Genomic DNA, 19,523 nt, shown 5'->3' with positions numbered 1-19,523 from the left:
TTTTACAAGATGACATTATCGAACAAACAAAAAGGTAGGAGCGCACACCAGTAGTGGGGAGGTGCTGACCGCAGGAGATAAAACTTTTACACAATGTCATTCACAATGCCATTCAAGAAGGCAACAAGTTGCCTTCTTCATTCCCTGAAGAAGGCAACTTGTTTCCGAAACGTTGAAAAAAAAGAAAGATTGCATCGTGACTATGACCTGTGCAGCGTCTTCCCTTTTTCGGTCACAAGATGACATCATGAAATGGAAGAACCTAGAAGAAATCAAGGTTTACTGCTTGCTGCAGTAATGGATTAGGTGTAATGTAGTGTAGTCCCATGTTCTCCGTGAAGGGCCACTGTGGTGTTTGGGTGGATGAGACGAACATGTACTATAGAACAACACTGTCACTTCCTTGAATAATGAGTCTGATTCTTTGTGCGTCCGCTTGTAGGGATTCATTTTGTGGAGATATCAGCAAAGCAGCTTGGTAATCCTGAAGGCCTGTAAAAACATTGTCCCAAAACATATTAGTTGGTAGTATTATGTACTGTAGGCCAGCAGAACAGGTAGGTACAGGATGGCTATCCTTGAGTTATTGCGAACGCAGTGATTGCGAATGCACTGAGCACTAACTATGAGACCCTGCAGATCATGTCTGTGTGTGTGTCTGTCCCGCTGTGACACCACCCGCCCGCCACCAGAGGGCGCAGCTGTAGCACACACACACAAACAACCACACACACACACAGTAGAAAACTTAAAAGAATTACTAACTAAAAAGAAAAAAGTACGTAATTTATTCTAATTGTTGTTATTGCAATTTACGAGCTGCGTTCGCTTCCCGCGTTTGCGCGTCTTGTTGGTATTACTGCGTAGACTACAAGGCTGCTTAACCACTTTAACACTGGCATCGCTATTTTGGGCATGTCATAAATCTTAGGAAATGTTAAAGAATTATCGAGCTAAATAGATCTACAAGCTCACAACTTATCACATCGTGACGAGTTGTTAGATCGGCTATTTTTGGCATTTGTTGCATGACTAAGTTCATAGGGTCCAAAGTGGTTAATAATAACCAACTTCTTGGATGTCAAGATTATTTCTTCCGATACAGTATGTGTCTGTGACACTGACATCCAGACATTTTAGACTGGTTCATAAAGAGAGTAAATGAAAGCAAGCATGTTGTCTAGTTAGTAGGAGCCTAGCTCAAGCTGTTACAAACCTTCTGCGTAGAGCTCCAGCTCACAGAACGCTGTGCCACGCCGCACGTGCGCTCTTGCTCTGGCAGCTGTGTTGTCAGCAACCGGGGGAGTCAGTAGATCAAGTGCCTGATGAAAAGGATTGGTGGGTGTATGTATTTGTCATTTATTTTTCCAATTTGGGTCACTTAGTCTTTGTGTTTTAAGAATGCAAGTTGTGTTCTGTGATAGGCAATAAAGAGCAGGTTGACAGTTCCACAGTGTAGCTGCCATACAGACCTGGGAGGAATCCTCGATGGCTTTGTGAAGATTTCTTAGTTTCAGGTGACAGGCAGCCCTGTTTGAATACAAGGCTGGGATCTTTCGGTTCAGCTTGATCGCGAGGTTATAGGCATTTATTGCACCCAGATAGTTGCCGGTTGAAAAACATTTGCTGTGGGGGGAAAAAATGGAGTGAAATTACAGATGTATCCAAAAACTCTTGCACCTATTTTAATGCTGGAATTTTTCCAGATCTAGAGGAGGCGTCATCACATACTCTCCTTTCTCCTTCAACCAGTCGGGGTTCCTCTCGTCCTCGTTCAAGTCTTTCAGTTCTAGTGCAAGGTCTGCACTTACTGCACGTCTTGCTTCCGCTTGCTTTTTGAGCCACTGTTTGAACAAAAGATCGGTTCACATTTGGAAAGATAAACTTCATGCTAATTTCATTCTGGACAAAGACATCTCGTATATAATGTAGCCATCAGTTCGGCTTTCATGGTCAATTATGTGCGTAGATGTGGAGTAATAGCAAATCATCTGTGCATCGACCTAACTAGGCAATAATGAGAACGACTAAATCTGTGGCAGTATTAATTTAATCATTTCATCATATTCGGTTTTCTGCGTTTCACCGATTTAGTGAGCACTGGGAAGATTCTTCACCTTGACATAACCACTAAAATAAGTAATGTTAAACTTCCTCACCACATCATGTAAAGATGTTTTTATATTTTACTTACGGTATATACAGCTTGTGAATAAGCTCTCGTTACATCTTCATTGGCTACCATAATTCGCTTTTTCCTTCACCTTCATCACTTAATCCTCTTTAAAATCCATGCAAGGATCTGCTGACTGGCAATGAAGATAAACAAATCCCTCACCTCTTCCTCTTCTGGCAGTCTGGATTCTCTGAGTGCTGTGGGGAAAACTCTTGGGGTAAATTTGAGTTGAATATTTCCAAAGGATCTCGGAGGAGGCAAATCCACCTGTCTTTTCTTTCTGCTTGATCCATGGCTGCTTCTTTGATCTGCATGCAGAGATATAAATGGATAAATTAGGGCAGGCCAATTAGCCAGAGATATATCTATATTTAGAACCAATAACGGATTATCGAGAAGTGAGTCCCCAGCCCAAAACGTTGAGAACCCCTGCTCTAGTCTAGGCCATTGATTTGAAGTCTATAATAGTAATCGCCCAGCCCTGGCTATGATGCTTGTATTGAAAGAAACCGTACAGTGAAATGTATAGACCATGCAGTGCATTTCTTACCACATTTGACGGCGAGTCCAAATGAAGACTCGTTTGTTTTATCCAACTTGGTTCTTGGACATGGCATTTTGACTTTGGGTTCTTTGACTGCATCTTTTTTCTCCTTCCACGCCTCCAGTTCTGCTGTCGCTTTCTCACGTTCATCATTTTTCATTTTCTGGATCCTGTCTCTCTCTTCCTGGTCAAGCTGAACACAATGATAATTATGATGATGACAGTATTAAAAACAAACATTGTAAAATGATTGCTGACACTGTGCAGATGCACAGAGAGAGAGGGGGGAGAGAGAGAGAGCCCTGACTAGTCCGTGAGAAACATACCCTCATCATTGTTTCCAATGCATATTTCTTTTCGTCTTGCCTTTTTGCAGCTTTGGCTTTGGTCTCCATTGCCAGCTTCTCCTGGGCATTCAGGAGTGCCCTCTCTCTGATTTCTTTCATTTTATCTTTATTGTCTGGAACAGGTTACCATGTTAACATAGGCCATCTTTGTCCATTGGTCACAAGAACAATGCAGTAAAGTCAGTGGTGGAAAGAAGTACTGTACTTAGGTACAATTTCAAAGTATTTGCACTATACTTGAATATTTCCAATTTCCAATACTTTTACTTCTACTCCACTACATCTCAGGGGCAATTCTTTTAACTTTTTAATCCACTACATTTATTTGAAAACATTTTAGCAGTTTGTAGATTTGGATTATTATTACAAAACATACATTAATCACTTCAACCCTATATATATATATATATATATATATATATATATATATATATATATATATATATATATATATATATATTGGCAATTTGAAAATAGCCGATCTACAAGCTCACAATGCGTCAAAAGATTTTTATACATTTGAAAACTACTTGAATGAATACTTTTACTTTTGGTAAATGCTTTTATTTTGAATCAAGTTACTTGTAATAGTATTTATATATTGCAGTATTGATACTTTTACTTAAGTAATGTGGTAAAATGGTGTGCTTTAATACAGTGGTTCCCAAAGTGGGGTCCGGGGACCCCTAGGGGTCCTTGAGGGGGTTCCAGGGGGTCCCCAGCTAAATGATAGTTTGGAACCAAATGGACCCTTATGGGTCTGTAACTATTTGGTTCCATTTGTACACTCTCAGAGTTAAATTAACATTTTACAATATACATCCCATTAAATGGAGGTCCATAAACTAAATCACTGCTAGAGCCGTACAAATCTTCTCTTATGGCATATCTTTTCAAATGGGGGTCCACGGGGCTAATTAGTGTCAATTTGGGGGTCCTTGACATGAAAAGGTTTGCGAACCACTGCTTTAATACTTACAGTTACATATCGTCAGATGCTCCCACATTCTGTGGGTCCTCTTCTGCAGGATGATAATGGCAACGCCATTTCCAATCTTCGCAATGCTTTTATCATCAATGACCGCTTCAAACAGGAACGCTTCAAACAGGAAGGGTGGGAAATGGACCTGTGCAAAGAGGAAAGTTAACTTTTGACTCTACTACTTTATTTGATTTGATTTAGCACAATACAAAAGAAACACAAAATATAAAAAGGAAGTGCTAAAAGGAGGCAAGAAGCCCAAAGGGCTTATACGAGGCCTTGACAACATAATAAAATAATATTTGTATAATTTACAAATAACATGATTGCAGTATAATAATAAAAAGGATTACCTTTAACATGATTATTAATTGAAAATGGATTGCCAACATAGTTATAGGAAGGTAAAGTATATATTGTTAATTCAAATATCTGATTTGAATGTTTATTATATGGATGTTCTGGAAAAGTCTACATTTCAATACAGCATTGTATTTATTTAAAAACATGTAGGCTACATTTGAAATACCTATGTATGTTTTAAAAGCAAAATTTGACTGAGCAACTCTCACTATAGGCAGGGTAGGCTAAAGGGATATTTATTTTCTTAAACAAAAACAAAAAAAAGTTATCTCTATAATCCTGATATTCATTGCTGCATGTTTGTCTCTATCGAGCTCTTTAGTAAAACAGAAAATGCCTTTTCAGGTTTGGAACTTGGGAGAGAACTTAGACACACAGGATCACATACAGTACGTGAAATTGGGAGTGACGATGAGACAAAGAAATGAGCAGGTGTAATTGGGACTGGAACACTATCAAAATGTAAGCTAGTAAAAGGGGTATGGCTGAAATTGGCAACCCACCTGAGTGAAAAATGTGAAAATGGATGTGACTGTGACTCAAGTCTACTGGGGACTGGGCTGGTCAACAGACAACATCAGCACTGCACGCACGGAGGCAGCACAACTGGTTGGCTCCGGTATAAGTGTTGGAGAGTGTGTGTGTGTGTGTGTGTGTGTGTGTGTGTGTGTGTGTGTGTGTGTGTGTGTGTGTGTGTGTGTGTGTGTGTGTGTGTGTGTGTGTGTGTGTGTGTGTGTGTGTGTGTGTGTGTGTGTCGCAACTTGGCCTGTTGTAGCGCCACCATGAGGCTGATTTGAAGTGGCATTTCTTCCTCAGCCTATAGTGGGAATAGGCATGCACGGCTTGGGATATCCGTGGATATGCATGGCTTGAATGCATTTATTTCATGTGGATTCCAAGGGATTCGTAATTCTATTAGGGCTATTAGGACTCCTAGCTAATTCCACTGCATCCATCGGATGGATGCAGTAGAATTAGGAGTCCTAATAGCGTGCGTAATAGTACACGGATGGCCCTGGGATTCATTTAAATTAATTACCTTTAGATATTCGTCTGTAGAGATGACGTCCACTTTCGCAGCTTTCGTACCCTTTACAGGTACATTTATGTAAACAGTCGATTCGGTCTGTGTCCATGAGTAGTCTTTAATGATCAATGGCATTTCCAAATCGCTCCAATGAGGCGCGTAGGCAGCAACAGCCGCAAGTGAAGTGAGGAATGTTTCCAAATTTTTGTCGAAATTTTCTAAAGCTATGGTGTATTTCAAGTCAAGAGGACTTTCTTTGACCTTTTGTCGAAGAATTGTAGCTTAGTAGTTCCAGGAAGCAAGCTCGGGAAGTAAGGCAAGTCTAATTATCGTGTTGCGTCTCGTTACCATAGCAACAACCAGTGAGCGTGCACCATAGAGGCGTGCACGCGGATGTTTTTACCTAGCTGTTCTTACAACCAATCCTCCATAAAATCAGCAGAGGGCGCTGTTTCCTTTTCCTTTTTTTTGGATAACTAATAAGGGCCTTTTTAAAATGATGACGTATGTGTATTTAGGTCATACTGTCAAGTGGCTAATTGAGAGTCAAAATCACAAGAACGATATGTGATCAACAAAATAATATTTATTAATTGAGCAATGAGCATGCTGGAATACTTACAATATCTAACAGCCCAACTGTTACTGTTTGGACATGAGACACGTGTATAGAACATACAATACATAGGCCTATAGACCGCAGAACAACAAGGAAAAGGTAGAAGCTATATACATTCACAAAATTAGTGACACTAAATAATCATACTGTTTAACAGAATCAGTAAAACTTTTAAAATACAATAGGTTCTTTCATGGCAAAAACGCAAGATAAGTTTAAAGGGATAGTTCATCCAAAACAAGTTTTTCTATCGATTACTCCCCCCATGGAGACTTTCATTAATTTTGTTTGTTTTTTGTCGCATTCCTATATTATTATAGGCCTATATAATAATTGGATGACCAGCAGTGGTTCCCTATGGAGACACAAAGAGTCTCCTTTGTGGTATGGGGTGAGTACTAATCGATTATTATAGTAATTTTTGGGGTGAACAACCTCTTTAAGCTGATCTTGTCAACCATCTACAGTACATCTATCCAGAATGGATAGCCTTGTTTAAATGCTCTAATGTTCTTTTTTTATTTGTATTATTAATTTTATTTTTTTAGTTTTGTAGCTTTTCCAAGGTTTTGGTTTGACAGTCACGAGTTGAGTGATTGAGACCAAGATAGTATTATATTTTAGAAAATCCACATATTACATGGCCATTATAGCTCTAAAATATGGATTAGGACAGTCAGACATTTCACTAAAAGAGTAGACCACCTTGGAGCTAATTCAACAGAGCCAAAACATACAATAAGTGAAATGTCCATGATGGAACAGGAGAGCTTCATAAGACTAATAGTTGTAACAATAAAGTAGATGCTCTTTGGTAGATAGTATCATATATTTATAATATTTCTGAGGGGGGTGAGAGATTCACTTGACTTTAAAGATGGAGTGCTGTGATTTTTGTACTTTTTCTGTTTTTTGTCTATGGAGTTAACATTACTCTAATAGACCCCCAGGTGTGATTAGCATATTCAAATATGTCTTCCCTGTGTATTTTTGGTTTCTTCCTGAAAGCTCAAATTGGGGCTTTTGTCAAAAGGCCCAATCGAAATACACCAGATTTAGTGACATCACATGGACTTGATCAAGTCCATGCACAACAGGTGCCACACCCAGCTCTGAGTCCAGTTCTAGTTTGACTCAGGCCAGGTGTGACTGCTTAACTCAGTCATCCTCCTTCCCACACATCCCCTCCCTCTTTATCATACAGTATCATTCAGTTCAGGTGGATCACCACCCACCTGGAAAAAAAAGGCATACTTAATGAACTGGTGGGTGTGGCTACATAAAAACATTTTTAAATGAAGTACACTGAAAAACTTTCTCCTAGTATAATCTATCATAGTACCTAATGATCATGTTTTAGGTGAGAAAGAATATCACGGCATTCCATGTTTGAGAGAACAATTATATAATAAATGCCTTTGTTTCATTGGCAAGTTCTGTATAGAAAATGTTTAAAATATGAACTCTGACATGCTAAGCTATGCTGGCTAAGTGGCTATGCCCAATTTGTGTTTGGTTCAAGATACCAACAGACACCAACAACAAATATGTATGACTCATAATAACATACAGTTACAGCTGTATTCTTTTACAGGCGGTCCTGATGATTGGCCCTTTAACCCTGACAATACTGGGCTGGATCCATGCTTTGTCCACTATGCACGGGCGGCAGGGGTAGAGTGGTTGGTAGAGCGTCCAGATGGGAACCGCAAGGTTCCCAGTTCAATCCTGGGCTCCTCCAGTGTTAGTGTCGAAGTGTCCTTGACTCTGTACCCCTAATTGCCTTGCATGGTTTCCTCCGCCATCTGTGTATGCATGGGTGAATGCAATGCACAATCCATGTAAAGCGCTTTGGACAAAAGCGCTATATTATAAATGCACAGTTTTAATTTCTAAATCAAAAGCTGATGCCACTTTGCTATTGGCTGGCGGACTGACTGCATCATCAGGCTCCAGTGCTGGTCCTCGGAACTCCTCCCTTTCCGTATGTTCAGTTGGCCAATCAGATGCTTGGGTGACTTCCTACTGGCGGCCTGCGACTGATACACAGAGACCGAGATGTGGCATTCTTGAAGAGGAGGCTCTGGCAGGGAGAACATGAGGACCTGGTTGAAGACGGTCACTTGTCGCCGGGGAACCGCAGAGGTTTTCCGGTGCCGTCGCTTGGACTTGTTGCACTGAAGGCTGATCCTGGCGTTCAGGGCTGTGCAATGCATCAAGCACGGATAAGACAGGTTAACCCATTCTGACCTGAGATCAGATTCTATATGAGGTTTCCACTGGACACACACTGGTCTGATTAACCCATTCTGACCTGAGATCAGATTCTAGAAATGTCAGTCGCTCTTCGATTTTTCAAAAATAGCAGACCTACAAGCTCGTATCGCGCCACTCGGTGGCGCGATATGAGCTTGTAGATCTGCTATTTTTCAAAAGCTAAAGCATAACATGATGCCGACACCAAAGTGGGTGCCCGTTCAGAATGGGTTGCAGGGATTGTGATGTTGTGACAACTGTCAACACTGTCTGTATGACACACTCAGTGTGTGTGTGATATTTACCTGTATCTGTGTGTGTGTCAATGGGCGGAGTTCTGATCTTTAGAAATCCAACCTCCAGCCTCTGAGAAGTGGGAAGAAACTTAAGGGAGAGGAGAACATCCCCCACAGGATCCTAGTGGAGAGAGTAAGGAAAGGGTGGCGTCAGAGTATTACGTCTTAATATGCTGCTGCTAAAGATAACCTGCTCTTGTTTGTACATTTGTGCAAACACAACTGCATGCATGTTTGCATATCTGTGTCTGGGTGTGTACAACATGTATGTATGTGCCATAATGTAATGTTAGTACTGTATGTCTCTGCGTCTTACTTTTTGAGGTGTCTGGAGGTCTTCTTGGAGCTCCAGAGGGTAGGAACTACGCTTGAACTCCCCCAGAGGAACCCGAACCTCTCCCAGGATGACATGTCGGGAGAACTTATCGAAGTCCCTCACCTGAAACCACACACGGATACAATCAACAAACACACAGGCTTGGTAGTACTGTAAATCACATGGGTGTATCAGCAGTGGTGGAAAGTAACTAAGTACATTTACTTTTAAGTACTGTACTTAAGTACATTTTTAAGGTATTTGCACTTTACTTGAGTATTACCAATTTCCAGTATGTTTACTTCTACTCCACCACATCTCAGATCTTTTATCGATTAGTTTGGTTAACTGTCGCACCCTACACAAATGCACCGTTTAGTTCATTAACATCAGTACGTGATCAATATTTACTGTGTCGTTTGTATGTAAAGAAGCAGATATAGGCTGACAAAGTTTACTATTCTGAGGGAAACTTTGACAGAAAAAGACTCGCTCACCGTATAGAAACTAGAAGTAAAACTCCTTAGACTGAGATTTAAGAGAATATTTTTTATTTTATTTTATCATGCTCATAAAGTGCTCTGTGCTCAAAGTGCAATTAACGTTTCGGTCCTTAAAGACCTTCGTCAGTGCTAGGTCTTATAGGACCGAAACGTTTGCTTTTTAATTGCTTTTTTAATAGCACTTTATGAGCATAATATTTTTTTCTTAAGTCTCAGTCCAAGTTTTACTTCTAGTTGAGCGAGTCTTTTTCTGTCAAAGTTTCCCTTATGTTTTTGAGACCACCGCTACCGTAGTCAAGTTTGGGGGGGAAAAAAGGACCAAGAAAGGCGCATCAGTTTTCTCAGTGCTTCATTACTATTCTGAGGAATGTTGTTGCTGTTGGTTAGACATCTGAGTGTATAGTAGGCCTATACCTCCATCCTGAGGGTGACCTGATGCAGCTCCTGCAGCTGTTGCAGGCTGCAGACGAACTGCTCTCCAAACACAGGGTTGGAGCTGTTCTTCACGACGCGCGTCTGCCACTCTTGCACCACCGTCCACAAAGCATCTCGGTTTATGCCCTCACCCTATAGGAAGATAACGATAATGAGTAAACGTACTTAATAATAATGCACGCCTTTAGCAGAGAGGCAAAAATAGCAGATCTACAAGCTCATAGCGCGCCACCGAGTGGCGCGCTACGAGCTTGTAGGTCTGCTAATTTTGAAAAATCGAAGAATGACTGACGTATAAACATAGCTTTTTCAGAAAACTAAAAACTAAAAACTATTTTAGGGAAACCAAGGAATAGGAATATTATTACAGAGTTAAAGCAATTGGTGGCACTGGTGAACACAAAATATCACCACCACAACTTCAAAAATCAAGGCAGTCAAGGCATTATTTTAGGTGTGTCAGAGCCGGGTGAAGTCAGCTTTGGGTATATGTCATACATTAGCCTGGGAAGCATTCCTTTCTGGGTTTATGATCCGGTCGGATCTATAGTTCTATAGTCACGTTTTGTCAATACTTGCTATTGGTGCGCCTAAATCGTACATATTCATTATAATTGTACATAACTAGACATATCCTGTTAAGACAAATCTATAAACGGGTCCATTACCTCATCATCCACAAGATGCTCCACTTCCTCAGAGCCTGCCTGTATCAGTCGTAGCTTGACAAAGGGATGCAGACTGCGGGTCTGGTTCCTCCCATGCAGCCCCTCTGCCTGCAGCACGGTGACCACCAGACGAGACTGCAGCTGGTCGCGGTAGAGGGAGAACCGCAGAGACCCATGGATCTCCTGCTGGAGGTGAGAGCAGAGTGTCTTAGCTTTCAACCTGACGTTTCCTTAGAAAAGGAACAATGCTGAGGTGAAAATGGTTTGTAGATGTGTTCTGATGTGGGACCAAGGGAATGTTTCTGTGAGGAGCTCTTACAAACATTGATTGTGTGAAACCAGGCACATTCAAAATATTAAATATTATAGAACTGGACAAAAAAAACACTACGAAGAGCAAAAAGTAGGAATGCTCCGTAAATTGAAAATTGTATAGCAATTAGTTTAGCACAAGCTGGGGCAGAGCTGACTCAGGTGGCTCAGGGGGTAGAGTCTCCGGATGGTAACCGTAAGGTTGCCAGTTTGAACCCGGGCTCCCCCAGAGTTAGTGTCGAAGTGTCCTTGAGCAAGACACTGAACCCCTAATTGCTCCTGATGTGCTGGTTGGTAGTACCTCGCATGGTTTCATCCGCCATCAGTGTATGAATGTGTGTGTGAATGGGTGAATGTAATGCACAATCTATGTGAAGCGCCTTGGATAAAGGAATGTTGTGGTCTCTTACCGTCTCTTGGTTGGCCTGCTCGTCCAGCGAGCCGTCTCCATCTGATAGGATGCTCTCTGAGGACCCCAGAGAGAGATAGCGACTCAGCCTGTGAGACTCTACACATACAGGTACCTCCTCCACCTGGGGGAGGTCAGCACGCACGCACAAAGTACACGTTACACAAGCATGCATATAGACACATATATACTGTGTGTATTTACAGTGCATAATCTGCGTATATACCCACAAATGCAGATGTTCATAATTGCAGCACTAATAAAAGAAAAATACATAAATACTCTTAATACATTGCTTCATGAGGCAGTATTACTTTCTATTTTTTTTTACCACGTAATGGACATGACAGCAGTCACATTCTGTTTTCTTATACTCAGACTCATGACTGCCTGCATGGTTTCATCTATCTTCTAGTTGAGCAAACTATTCTAGAACTCAGACACACACACACACACACACACACACACACACGCACACACACCTCACTCAGTGTTTAAAGGTATATTCAGTGATTTCACTCAAAAAACCTTAGGTTTCGTTTTTGGCTGTGGGACCCAGCCTTTCGTCCAATCAGGATAGAGAGTCAAAAACGAAACCTAAGGTTTTTTGACCCCCAGGGGTTAACTGGGGACAGGGAGGAACTCCTTATATGGCCAGCACACTCTATAGTAGGGAGGATTATCACAACAAAACAAAAAAATAAGTGATATTTTAATTAAGTGAAATCACTGAATATACCTTTAAACAGTGTACAAGACTAGCACGCCTCCTGATGTACACACAGATAGATAACCATAGAGAATTACGCTGTCTTGTGTGCAGTGCAAGGTCTTTGTACAGTCATTTAAGTACATGTAACACATTAGCTGTTGCAGTGGCGTGCACAGATAGACACTAGGGGGTGCTAGTGCACCCCCTAGTTAATTTGTAGTGTGTGGACCATGGACCATCAAATCTTGATAAAAAACGCTTCTACTATATTATTTAGGCCCCCAAAATCTAAAGCTATGTTTCTATGTCAGTGGTTCTTCGATAAAAAAATAAATAGCAGACCTGCAAGCTTGTAGCGCACCACTCAGTGGCGCGCTTTGAGCTTGTAGATCTGCTATTTTTCAATAGCTAAAGCACCAAAATGGGTTCCCGGCTTCCCGCCCCAAAATGCGCTGCACAAGGTGCCCTTTTTTCACTTGAGCAACTGCCCCTCTAAATGTCACGCCACTGAGCTGTTGTGTATCATCTCCACTGTTGCCTCAAAATTGTCTCTCTCTTGCACATTATCTACCTTCCTCCATCTTTATGATGTCATTCAAATGTCTTTGTAATCAGCAAAGCCTGATTGTTAATTTATTTCTGTCAATTATGTTTGTATTGTGCTATGGTTGCAATTTAATGTGTCCTGTTTTGCTGTCCCTCTGCCCCAGACAACGACAAGGACAGTTTACATTGACACCACAGCTATTGACGATATGCACACGGCTGCCATCTTGCCAGCAAGGTGCTAACTAGGTGTAACTTCCCATAGACAGCCCATTCATCCAAACAGAAAAGTCCTATCTAATTGTATAAAAATCACACATGTGTGAACTGAGTGGTGCAATCCCCCCCCCCCCCCTCTCTCTCTCTCTCTCTCTCACTCTCTCTCATTAGAGACACAGCACTACCCCTCTCACTGTTTCTAGCGCCCCCTACTGCTATTATTAAGTCACATACTCGTGCTCACTTATACAGGTACACACACACACAGGTACACGGACATTCCTGGTTGTAGGAGTGGTTGCACCACTCAAAAATACCGTCAAACTCACCAACATTGCAGCTGTATGGAAAGCTTGGATTATCCTCTTTCTATCTGCAATGTGTTTGTTTAATAAAAATCCACTGTAGACATATTATGAGCTACTCCTTGTCAAGAAATTCCTTTCATATGATTTTTTTACTAAAAAAAGTACTTGAGTTTGCAAGTGCTCGTTGACTATCACTCAACAGCCCATGCATAACACCTGTTTTGAATTTGCACATAAAATGCAGGAGGCAGCAGGAGGTTGCTTTACTGATAACGAGTGCTTCCAAACTGAGACTTTGAAAAATAATCATCTGCAAGGAATTTCTTGACAGGAAGTAGCACATAACATGTCTACGGTGGATTTCTTATGAAACAAACGCTTTACAGATAGTAAGACGAGAATTAAAGCTTTTCGTACAGCTGCAATGTTGGTGAGTTACTGTTTGACGTTACTTAATACAATTAGATAGGACTTTTCTGTTTGGATGAATGGGCTGTCTATGGGAAGTTACACCTAGTTAGCACCTTGCTGGCAAGATGGCAGCCGTGTGCATATCGTACATTTATCAATGTGCGGTCCATGGACCCTCCAGGGTCCTGGGGGTTCTAAATGGACCCTAATTCTGGGAGTGTACAGTAAGTGAGTAGACTACGTGAATGGAGAGTGTCCATTTGTACAATGTACAAGGTGTGTACACTCCGAGTACACACCTTTACAACCAAATGTAAATTGTCATTTCAGACTCAAGCCGGCAAATTGATTGCGTGATTGTTGAGCCCATAAACCAGACCAATTGTGATTGGCTAGTTCTGGGCCATAGCCTTATGGGATTATAGCCAGGAGGGAGGATTGCTCTGCAACTCTTAATCCAGAAAAATGACACGGCTGTCATTCACTGATTTGATCAATATTCCTTGTGGCTGAAAAGCCTGAAATACAACACTGATCAGGTAGCGTGTGGTGTAAACAGTTACACATACAGATTACAGACACACACGGAGTCACGGACAGATTGACAGATGGTCTAAAACCTAAAACTGCTAAGCAAAGCTTTAATTCTGTTCCTCTTAAAGATGGAGTGCCACAATTTTTGTATTTTTCCATTTGTCTATGAGGTGACAGTACTTCATTAGACACCCTGGAGTTGTTTTTATGTGCAATGGTGTATTCCCTTTGTATTTAGGGTTTCTTCCTGGAGGCTGAACCCTTGACAGTCAAACGGGCCAATGAAGTAAACAGTAATATAGTGACACCACACTATCAGCCCCTCCCCTAACCCCTCCCCCTTTATCATACAACTACAGCTGTGGGTGCAGCTTCAGTTCAGGTGGATCACCACCCATCACCACCCACCAGGCAAACCAGGCATACTTAATGAACTGGTGGGCGTGTCCACATAAAAGCATGATTTTAACAAATACTGTACACTTTTTGGAAAAAGTTCTTCCCCCTTATATTGTAATAATACCTGATGATCATGTTTTAGGGTGGAAAAAAATTGTGGCACTCCATCTTTAACAAAATGTGTGGCCATGACCATGTTCAAAAGAAATTCACTTGTCTCCAACTAGTGCTCCTAATAATCCCACACATCACTAAATGGTCACCATGCAGCTCCATTCTTTATGGCAGGTCTTACCTTAGTATTTGGTATTCCTGGCCAACTTCCAGGTGTTGAGGACATGTCATCAGGGTACGGCAGGTTGGTAGCTGTTTAGAACACATTTCAGGGCAAGGTATTATGATAATTTATTTTATGAGCACATCCTCTACTGTCTACTGCACTGGTTTCCAAACATTGGGTTCTTCTTTCTTGTTTTCCTACATATTTCAAAAGATTGTTTTAAATGTAAAACAATTTTATACATTTTAAAACAAACAAAACAAATCTAAGAAATCCCATGAATAAAACTAAAAAAAAACTAGTGAAAATAGCCAATCTACAAGCTCACAACGTGGTGCGAAGCAACGTGTTGTGTGCTTGTAGATCTGCTATTTTCACTAGTTTGGGTCCCGGGCAAACGTCTAATCTCTCTTTTGGGTCTCAACCTGAACAATATGGGAACCACTGCTCTACTGATTGATTGATTGATTGATTGATTGATTGATTGATTGATTATGTTATTAACAGTTTGTAGAATGAGTACACCCCCCAAACCCACCTCACCCCTGCCCACTTTGACAGGCTGGAATGGCTTAGGGTCGAAGACAGAGTACAGCATCTTGCAATGGGTCTGGTCCAATACACCACCAAGATACCCATGTACCCAAATACTTCCTTAAGTCCACACCCACAACACCAGAGGGAGTGCAACAAAACCATGTGCAACCCAGATTCGGCACAAACGAGGGACTAAATTATTTTCGCTCCTATGCCACCAAAATGTGTCACGCCCTACCAACAGTCATTAAGACATGTGAATCCCTTGACTCCTTCAAATCCGCTCTCATAGGGCACCTATTGACGGCTGCAATTCGAAACTGGCCCCTGTAAAATCTGAATCCCCCCCCCCACCCACCCCTTTTCCCCTCACTGACTGTATATGTTTCCTTTCCCTTTTTGCCTCCTTTATGATGTATTCCCGTTCTGCTCCTTGGCTTTATAGAAGTGTATATTTGTACGTCTCTAAATGTTTTGATGAATTGAACAATTGAACAAGTGTAATGCTTTATTGGGTCGTCCACTCACAGTTAACAGTCTTTGTATTGAGTTGTGCTTGAATTGTACTGTAATTCTGCAAACTGTTAATAAATATTTCAATCAATCAATCAATGTACAGTTCAACGAAAGTACATGGGCCAGACAAAATCTGCTAAGAGGATAAAACCAGAACAAGCACTAAGAGTTGTTTAGCCTACATAAGGGTACTCCATTTTCAATTCATCAGAAAGTCTGTTGTGTTATATGTTATTCTAATCTATTGATTCTCCAGAACTAACCAGTATCCTGCTTAGCGTGTGTCTGAGCGCAGCAGAACTCACCAGTGTCCTGCTTAGCGTGTGTCTGAGCGCAGCACATGTTATTGATTCTCCAGAACTCACCAGTATCCTGCTTAGCGTGTGTCTGAGCGCAGCAGAACTCACCAGTGTCCTGCTTAGCGTGTGTCTGAGCGCAGCACATGTTATTGATTCTCCAGAACTCACCAGTGTCCTGCTTAGCTTGTGTCTGAGCGCAGCACATGTTATTGATTCTCCAGAACTCACCAGTATCCTGCTTAGCTTGTGCCTGAGCGCAGCACATGTTATTGATTCTCCAGAACTCACCAGTGTCCTGCTTAGCTTGTGCCTGAGCGCTGCAGCACATGTTATTGATTCTCCAGAACTCACTAGTGTCCTGCTTAGCGTGTGTCTGAGCGCAGCACATGTTATTGATTCTCCAGAACTCACCAGTATCCTGCTTAGCTTGTGTCTGCGCGTGTGTTATGTTATTCTATTGATTCTCCAGAACTCACCAGTATCCTGCTTAGCTTGTGTCTGCGCGTGTGTTATGTTATTCTATTGATTCTCCAGAACTCACCAGTATCCTGCTTAGCTTGTGTCTGCGCGTGTGTTATGTTATTCTATTGATTCTCCAGAACTCACCAGTATCCAGCTGCTTAGCTTGTGTCTGAGCGCAGCAGAACTCACCAGTATCCTGCTTAGCTTGTGTCTGCGCGCTGCAGCACATGGAGACCTGCCACAGCAGGATCCCCACCGCCACCAGGAGCAGGAGCACAGAGATGCCCAGGAGGCAGTACTTGACCGGGTCTGAGAAGGGCATCTTCAGCTCTCCAGAAGTCAGCAGAACCACAGGGAAGTCCATCAATATGGCCATGACTATCTTCTACCTCCATGAGTTGTTCTACCTCTTCAACACAGGCAGGCCTACAGAATCAGAATCAGCGTTATTGTCACATCAGTTTTACAAGTAAAAAAAGTGGGTGAACTTTGTTTTTGTGCATAGTTCCCATCATGTTATTTTTTCCAAGAAAACAAAGGCATATTATACAGTGATGTGACTCATCCATTGGTGGAAAGGAACTACAGTAAGTGCATTTACTCAAGTACAGTACTTAAATAAGGTTTTGAAGTACTTTTATTTTACTGGAGTATTTACAATTTCCAACACGTTTACTTCTACTACACTACATCTCTGATCTAACTATTGTACTTTTGTATCTATTTCAAAACTTTACTAGTCACTTTTCTTTTTTTTAACACGGCACATTTTTAATTCCGGACTTTTTAAACCAAATGTGGATGGTTGTGCATCTCTGAACAATTACAGTAGCAGACGATCTTCTGAGTATGAATAAACTTGACCTTGACCTTGACCTCAACAGTAACAGGTGGAGAATGAGATTACTATGATACTGCCAGGAGGACATGATTATAAAATACTCATGGCCAATTGGGAACTGTCTAGTCAAATAGAAATGATGCCGTTATGTTATGCAAAGTTAACTGTACGGAGAAACTTCACACAGGCTACAACTATGTCTCTGTTTTGATCTCATTGAGTACGTTCAGGTATTCATTTGGCGTGGGTTTAATTAATCCATTGTAGTTATAAGTTAAGCGCTGTTTAATAGTAATGGTTACGTTAAGCATGGGTTTGGTGTGGTTACGCTTAGGGGATCTGGGAGGTGTGTTCACCTGGCAGTACTGGGTACCTGATGGCTTGCCTTACATGATCCAACATCATAGAATCAACTGCCTACTAGTAATGCTTATAGAATATAGTATATAGTGCAGCTTCATAAAATAACATGGACACATGATACATAACAGTGTTCAATGCTTTGGATCTATAATTATTTGAATGTGATACTACATTATATGTAAATATAGCATAGTATCACAGTCATTCACTGTACAACAGCTTTTTGTTATATATATAAAACGTATACAATAAAAAATAAAATATATATACTGGTATATATGAACAGTTTACCTCCAGTAAGTGAAGAAAATTCCACTCTTCTGTTTGAATACAGATACTGTACATACTGTACAGTGCTATAAATCCATGCTGCTCAGCTGGTAAAATTCCAAAATGAAACATTTACTGCCAGATGTTCAGAACTTGTCTCCCATTCCTCTCATCAGTGTTTTATCCTGTTGTACTCATTCACTCTCTATACCAGTCTGTCTCTTCAAGGCACTCTGTGAGTCTTTGTACTGTATATACTCTGCATTCATATCTGCACACACACACACACACACGTGTGTGCGTGCACATACAGCACCTGACTGCCTGCGTGCGTGCGTGCACGCCTTTCTGGGCAAACTGGTCTGATTAGATTGAACTAATACTTCAGGATGCCTTACTACCCACTTCCTTACTTACTCATACTTTGTCTTATGAATCATAGCTTAGAATAGCCTCACCATACCTACCTCAAGACGGGTAAAAACTAAATTGGTTCAACTTCAAAGAGCAAATTATTCATTCAGAATTATTAGATCGATTGGTGTTATGAAATAATATACATTTGGCCATTGATTTCTGTGTGGACTTTAAGATGAACATTGCATTGTGGTTCTCCGTCAGCCAGTTAACATTTGCGAGGACTGTTCCAGGTGTGGGCCGTGTTATCACTGAACAGTACCCAAATCAGCTGCATGTAGTATACCCAAATCAGCTGCTTGCGTGCTGGCGATAAGGCCTGTTGGACTCTTACATGAAATCGAAGGATAGCATAATTATGTCACATCCCCTTTGGACTGGCCTGCAGGGCCTGTGTTGTCTGTCTCCCTTTAGTGTACCGGTACTCCCCTATCTATGCGTTTCCCCCCACAGATCTATGTGTAGGCGTCGGCCAAGGTTCCCATCTTCCCCAATCATAGTAGGTGCATTGGGAGCACCTGATCACTGCTCCCTGGAGCTCTATAAATGAGTTGGTGGCAGCCATTCTGATGATGATCCCCTCCAGATGACAGCACCCTTTTGTTTGTTTGACTTTATGCCTTGATTTACACACCATACAACACCCCACACTACATTGATCACACATCCACACTGACACTACTGATATGACTGACTTACACATCCCACACTCTTTTGTTTGTAAGATTAAGTTAAGTTATTATACCTTTTGTTAATAAATGATATTGTTAAAAGTGTACACTGCCTGCATCCTCCTCCATTTGTCATGGCCCCACAGGCCGGGTTGTGACACATATAATATAAATATTGTATAACAAACCAAACGTACATTATTCCAAGAATGAGGAAGGAAAACTAAAACCTTTAGACCAAGCTTCCTGGTTCTTTGTCTCAAAGTTACATAAAGCTCTGCCTCAACACAAGTGTACATCATGCACGCACGTCGCTTGCATGCATGCTTTGTCTCTGTCAAACGGAGACAATACTTAAAAGAAATACACATATACGTTCAAGATTTCAATACCTTTTAATCATGTTTCAAGTTAGCAGTAGAAATAAATAATACTCTGGTAAAGCAAAATGATGTCAGTGAAAGATAAAATGTATTCTAAATTCA

At 41.2% G+C, this 19,523-nt stretch overlaps 2 protein-coding genes across 2 annotated transcripts; both read right to left on the bottom strand.

Moving 5' to 3' along the window:
- Positions 1-379: 379 nt before the first annotated feature.
- dnaaf4 (dynein axonemal assembly factor 4) lies at positions 380-5,574 on the bottom strand (the record flags this gene model as incomplete). The annotated part of the gene is made up of 9 exons (XM_083764016.1): positions 380-492; positions 1,217-1,322; positions 1,473-1,626; positions 1,732-1,844; positions 2,339-2,484; positions 2,727-2,913; positions 3,047-3,180; positions 4,047-4,194; positions 5,452-5,574. 9 exons carry the CDS (start codon positions 5,572-5,574, stop codon positions 380-382), a joined length of 1,224 nt encoding a protein of 407 aa, XP_083620142.1.
- A 2,304-nt stretch (positions 5,575-7,878) lies between these two features.
- Positions 7,879-18,158, bottom strand: syt19 (synaptotagmin XIX). Its single transcript, XM_083762444.1, has 9 exons — positions 17,972-18,158; positions 16,666-16,902; positions 14,678-14,748; positions 11,255-11,377; positions 10,533-10,715; positions 9,844-9,996; positions 8,927-9,049; positions 8,620-8,731; positions 7,879-8,261 (listed from the first exon to the last, which is right to left on the bottom strand). Exons 2-9 carry the CDS (start codon positions 16,850-16,852, stop codon positions 7,951-7,953), a joined length of 1,263 nt encoding a protein of 420 aa, XP_083618570.1. The 5' UTR covers positions 16,853-16,902; positions 17,972-18,158; the 3' UTR covers positions 7,879-7,950.
- Positions 18,159-19,523: the final 1,365 nt, after the last annotated feature.

The sequence above is a fragment of the Protomyctophum parallelum genome (genome assembly GCF_964188405.1).
Source record: "Protomyctophum parallelum genome assembly, chromosome: 4".
Taxonomy (NCBI): Eukaryota; Metazoa; Chordata; class Actinopteri; order Myctophiformes; family Myctophidae; genus Protomyctophum; species Protomyctophum parallelum.
The sequence above is the reverse complement of the archived record's forward strand: the minus strand, read 5'-3'. Positions and strand labels throughout refer to the sequence as shown.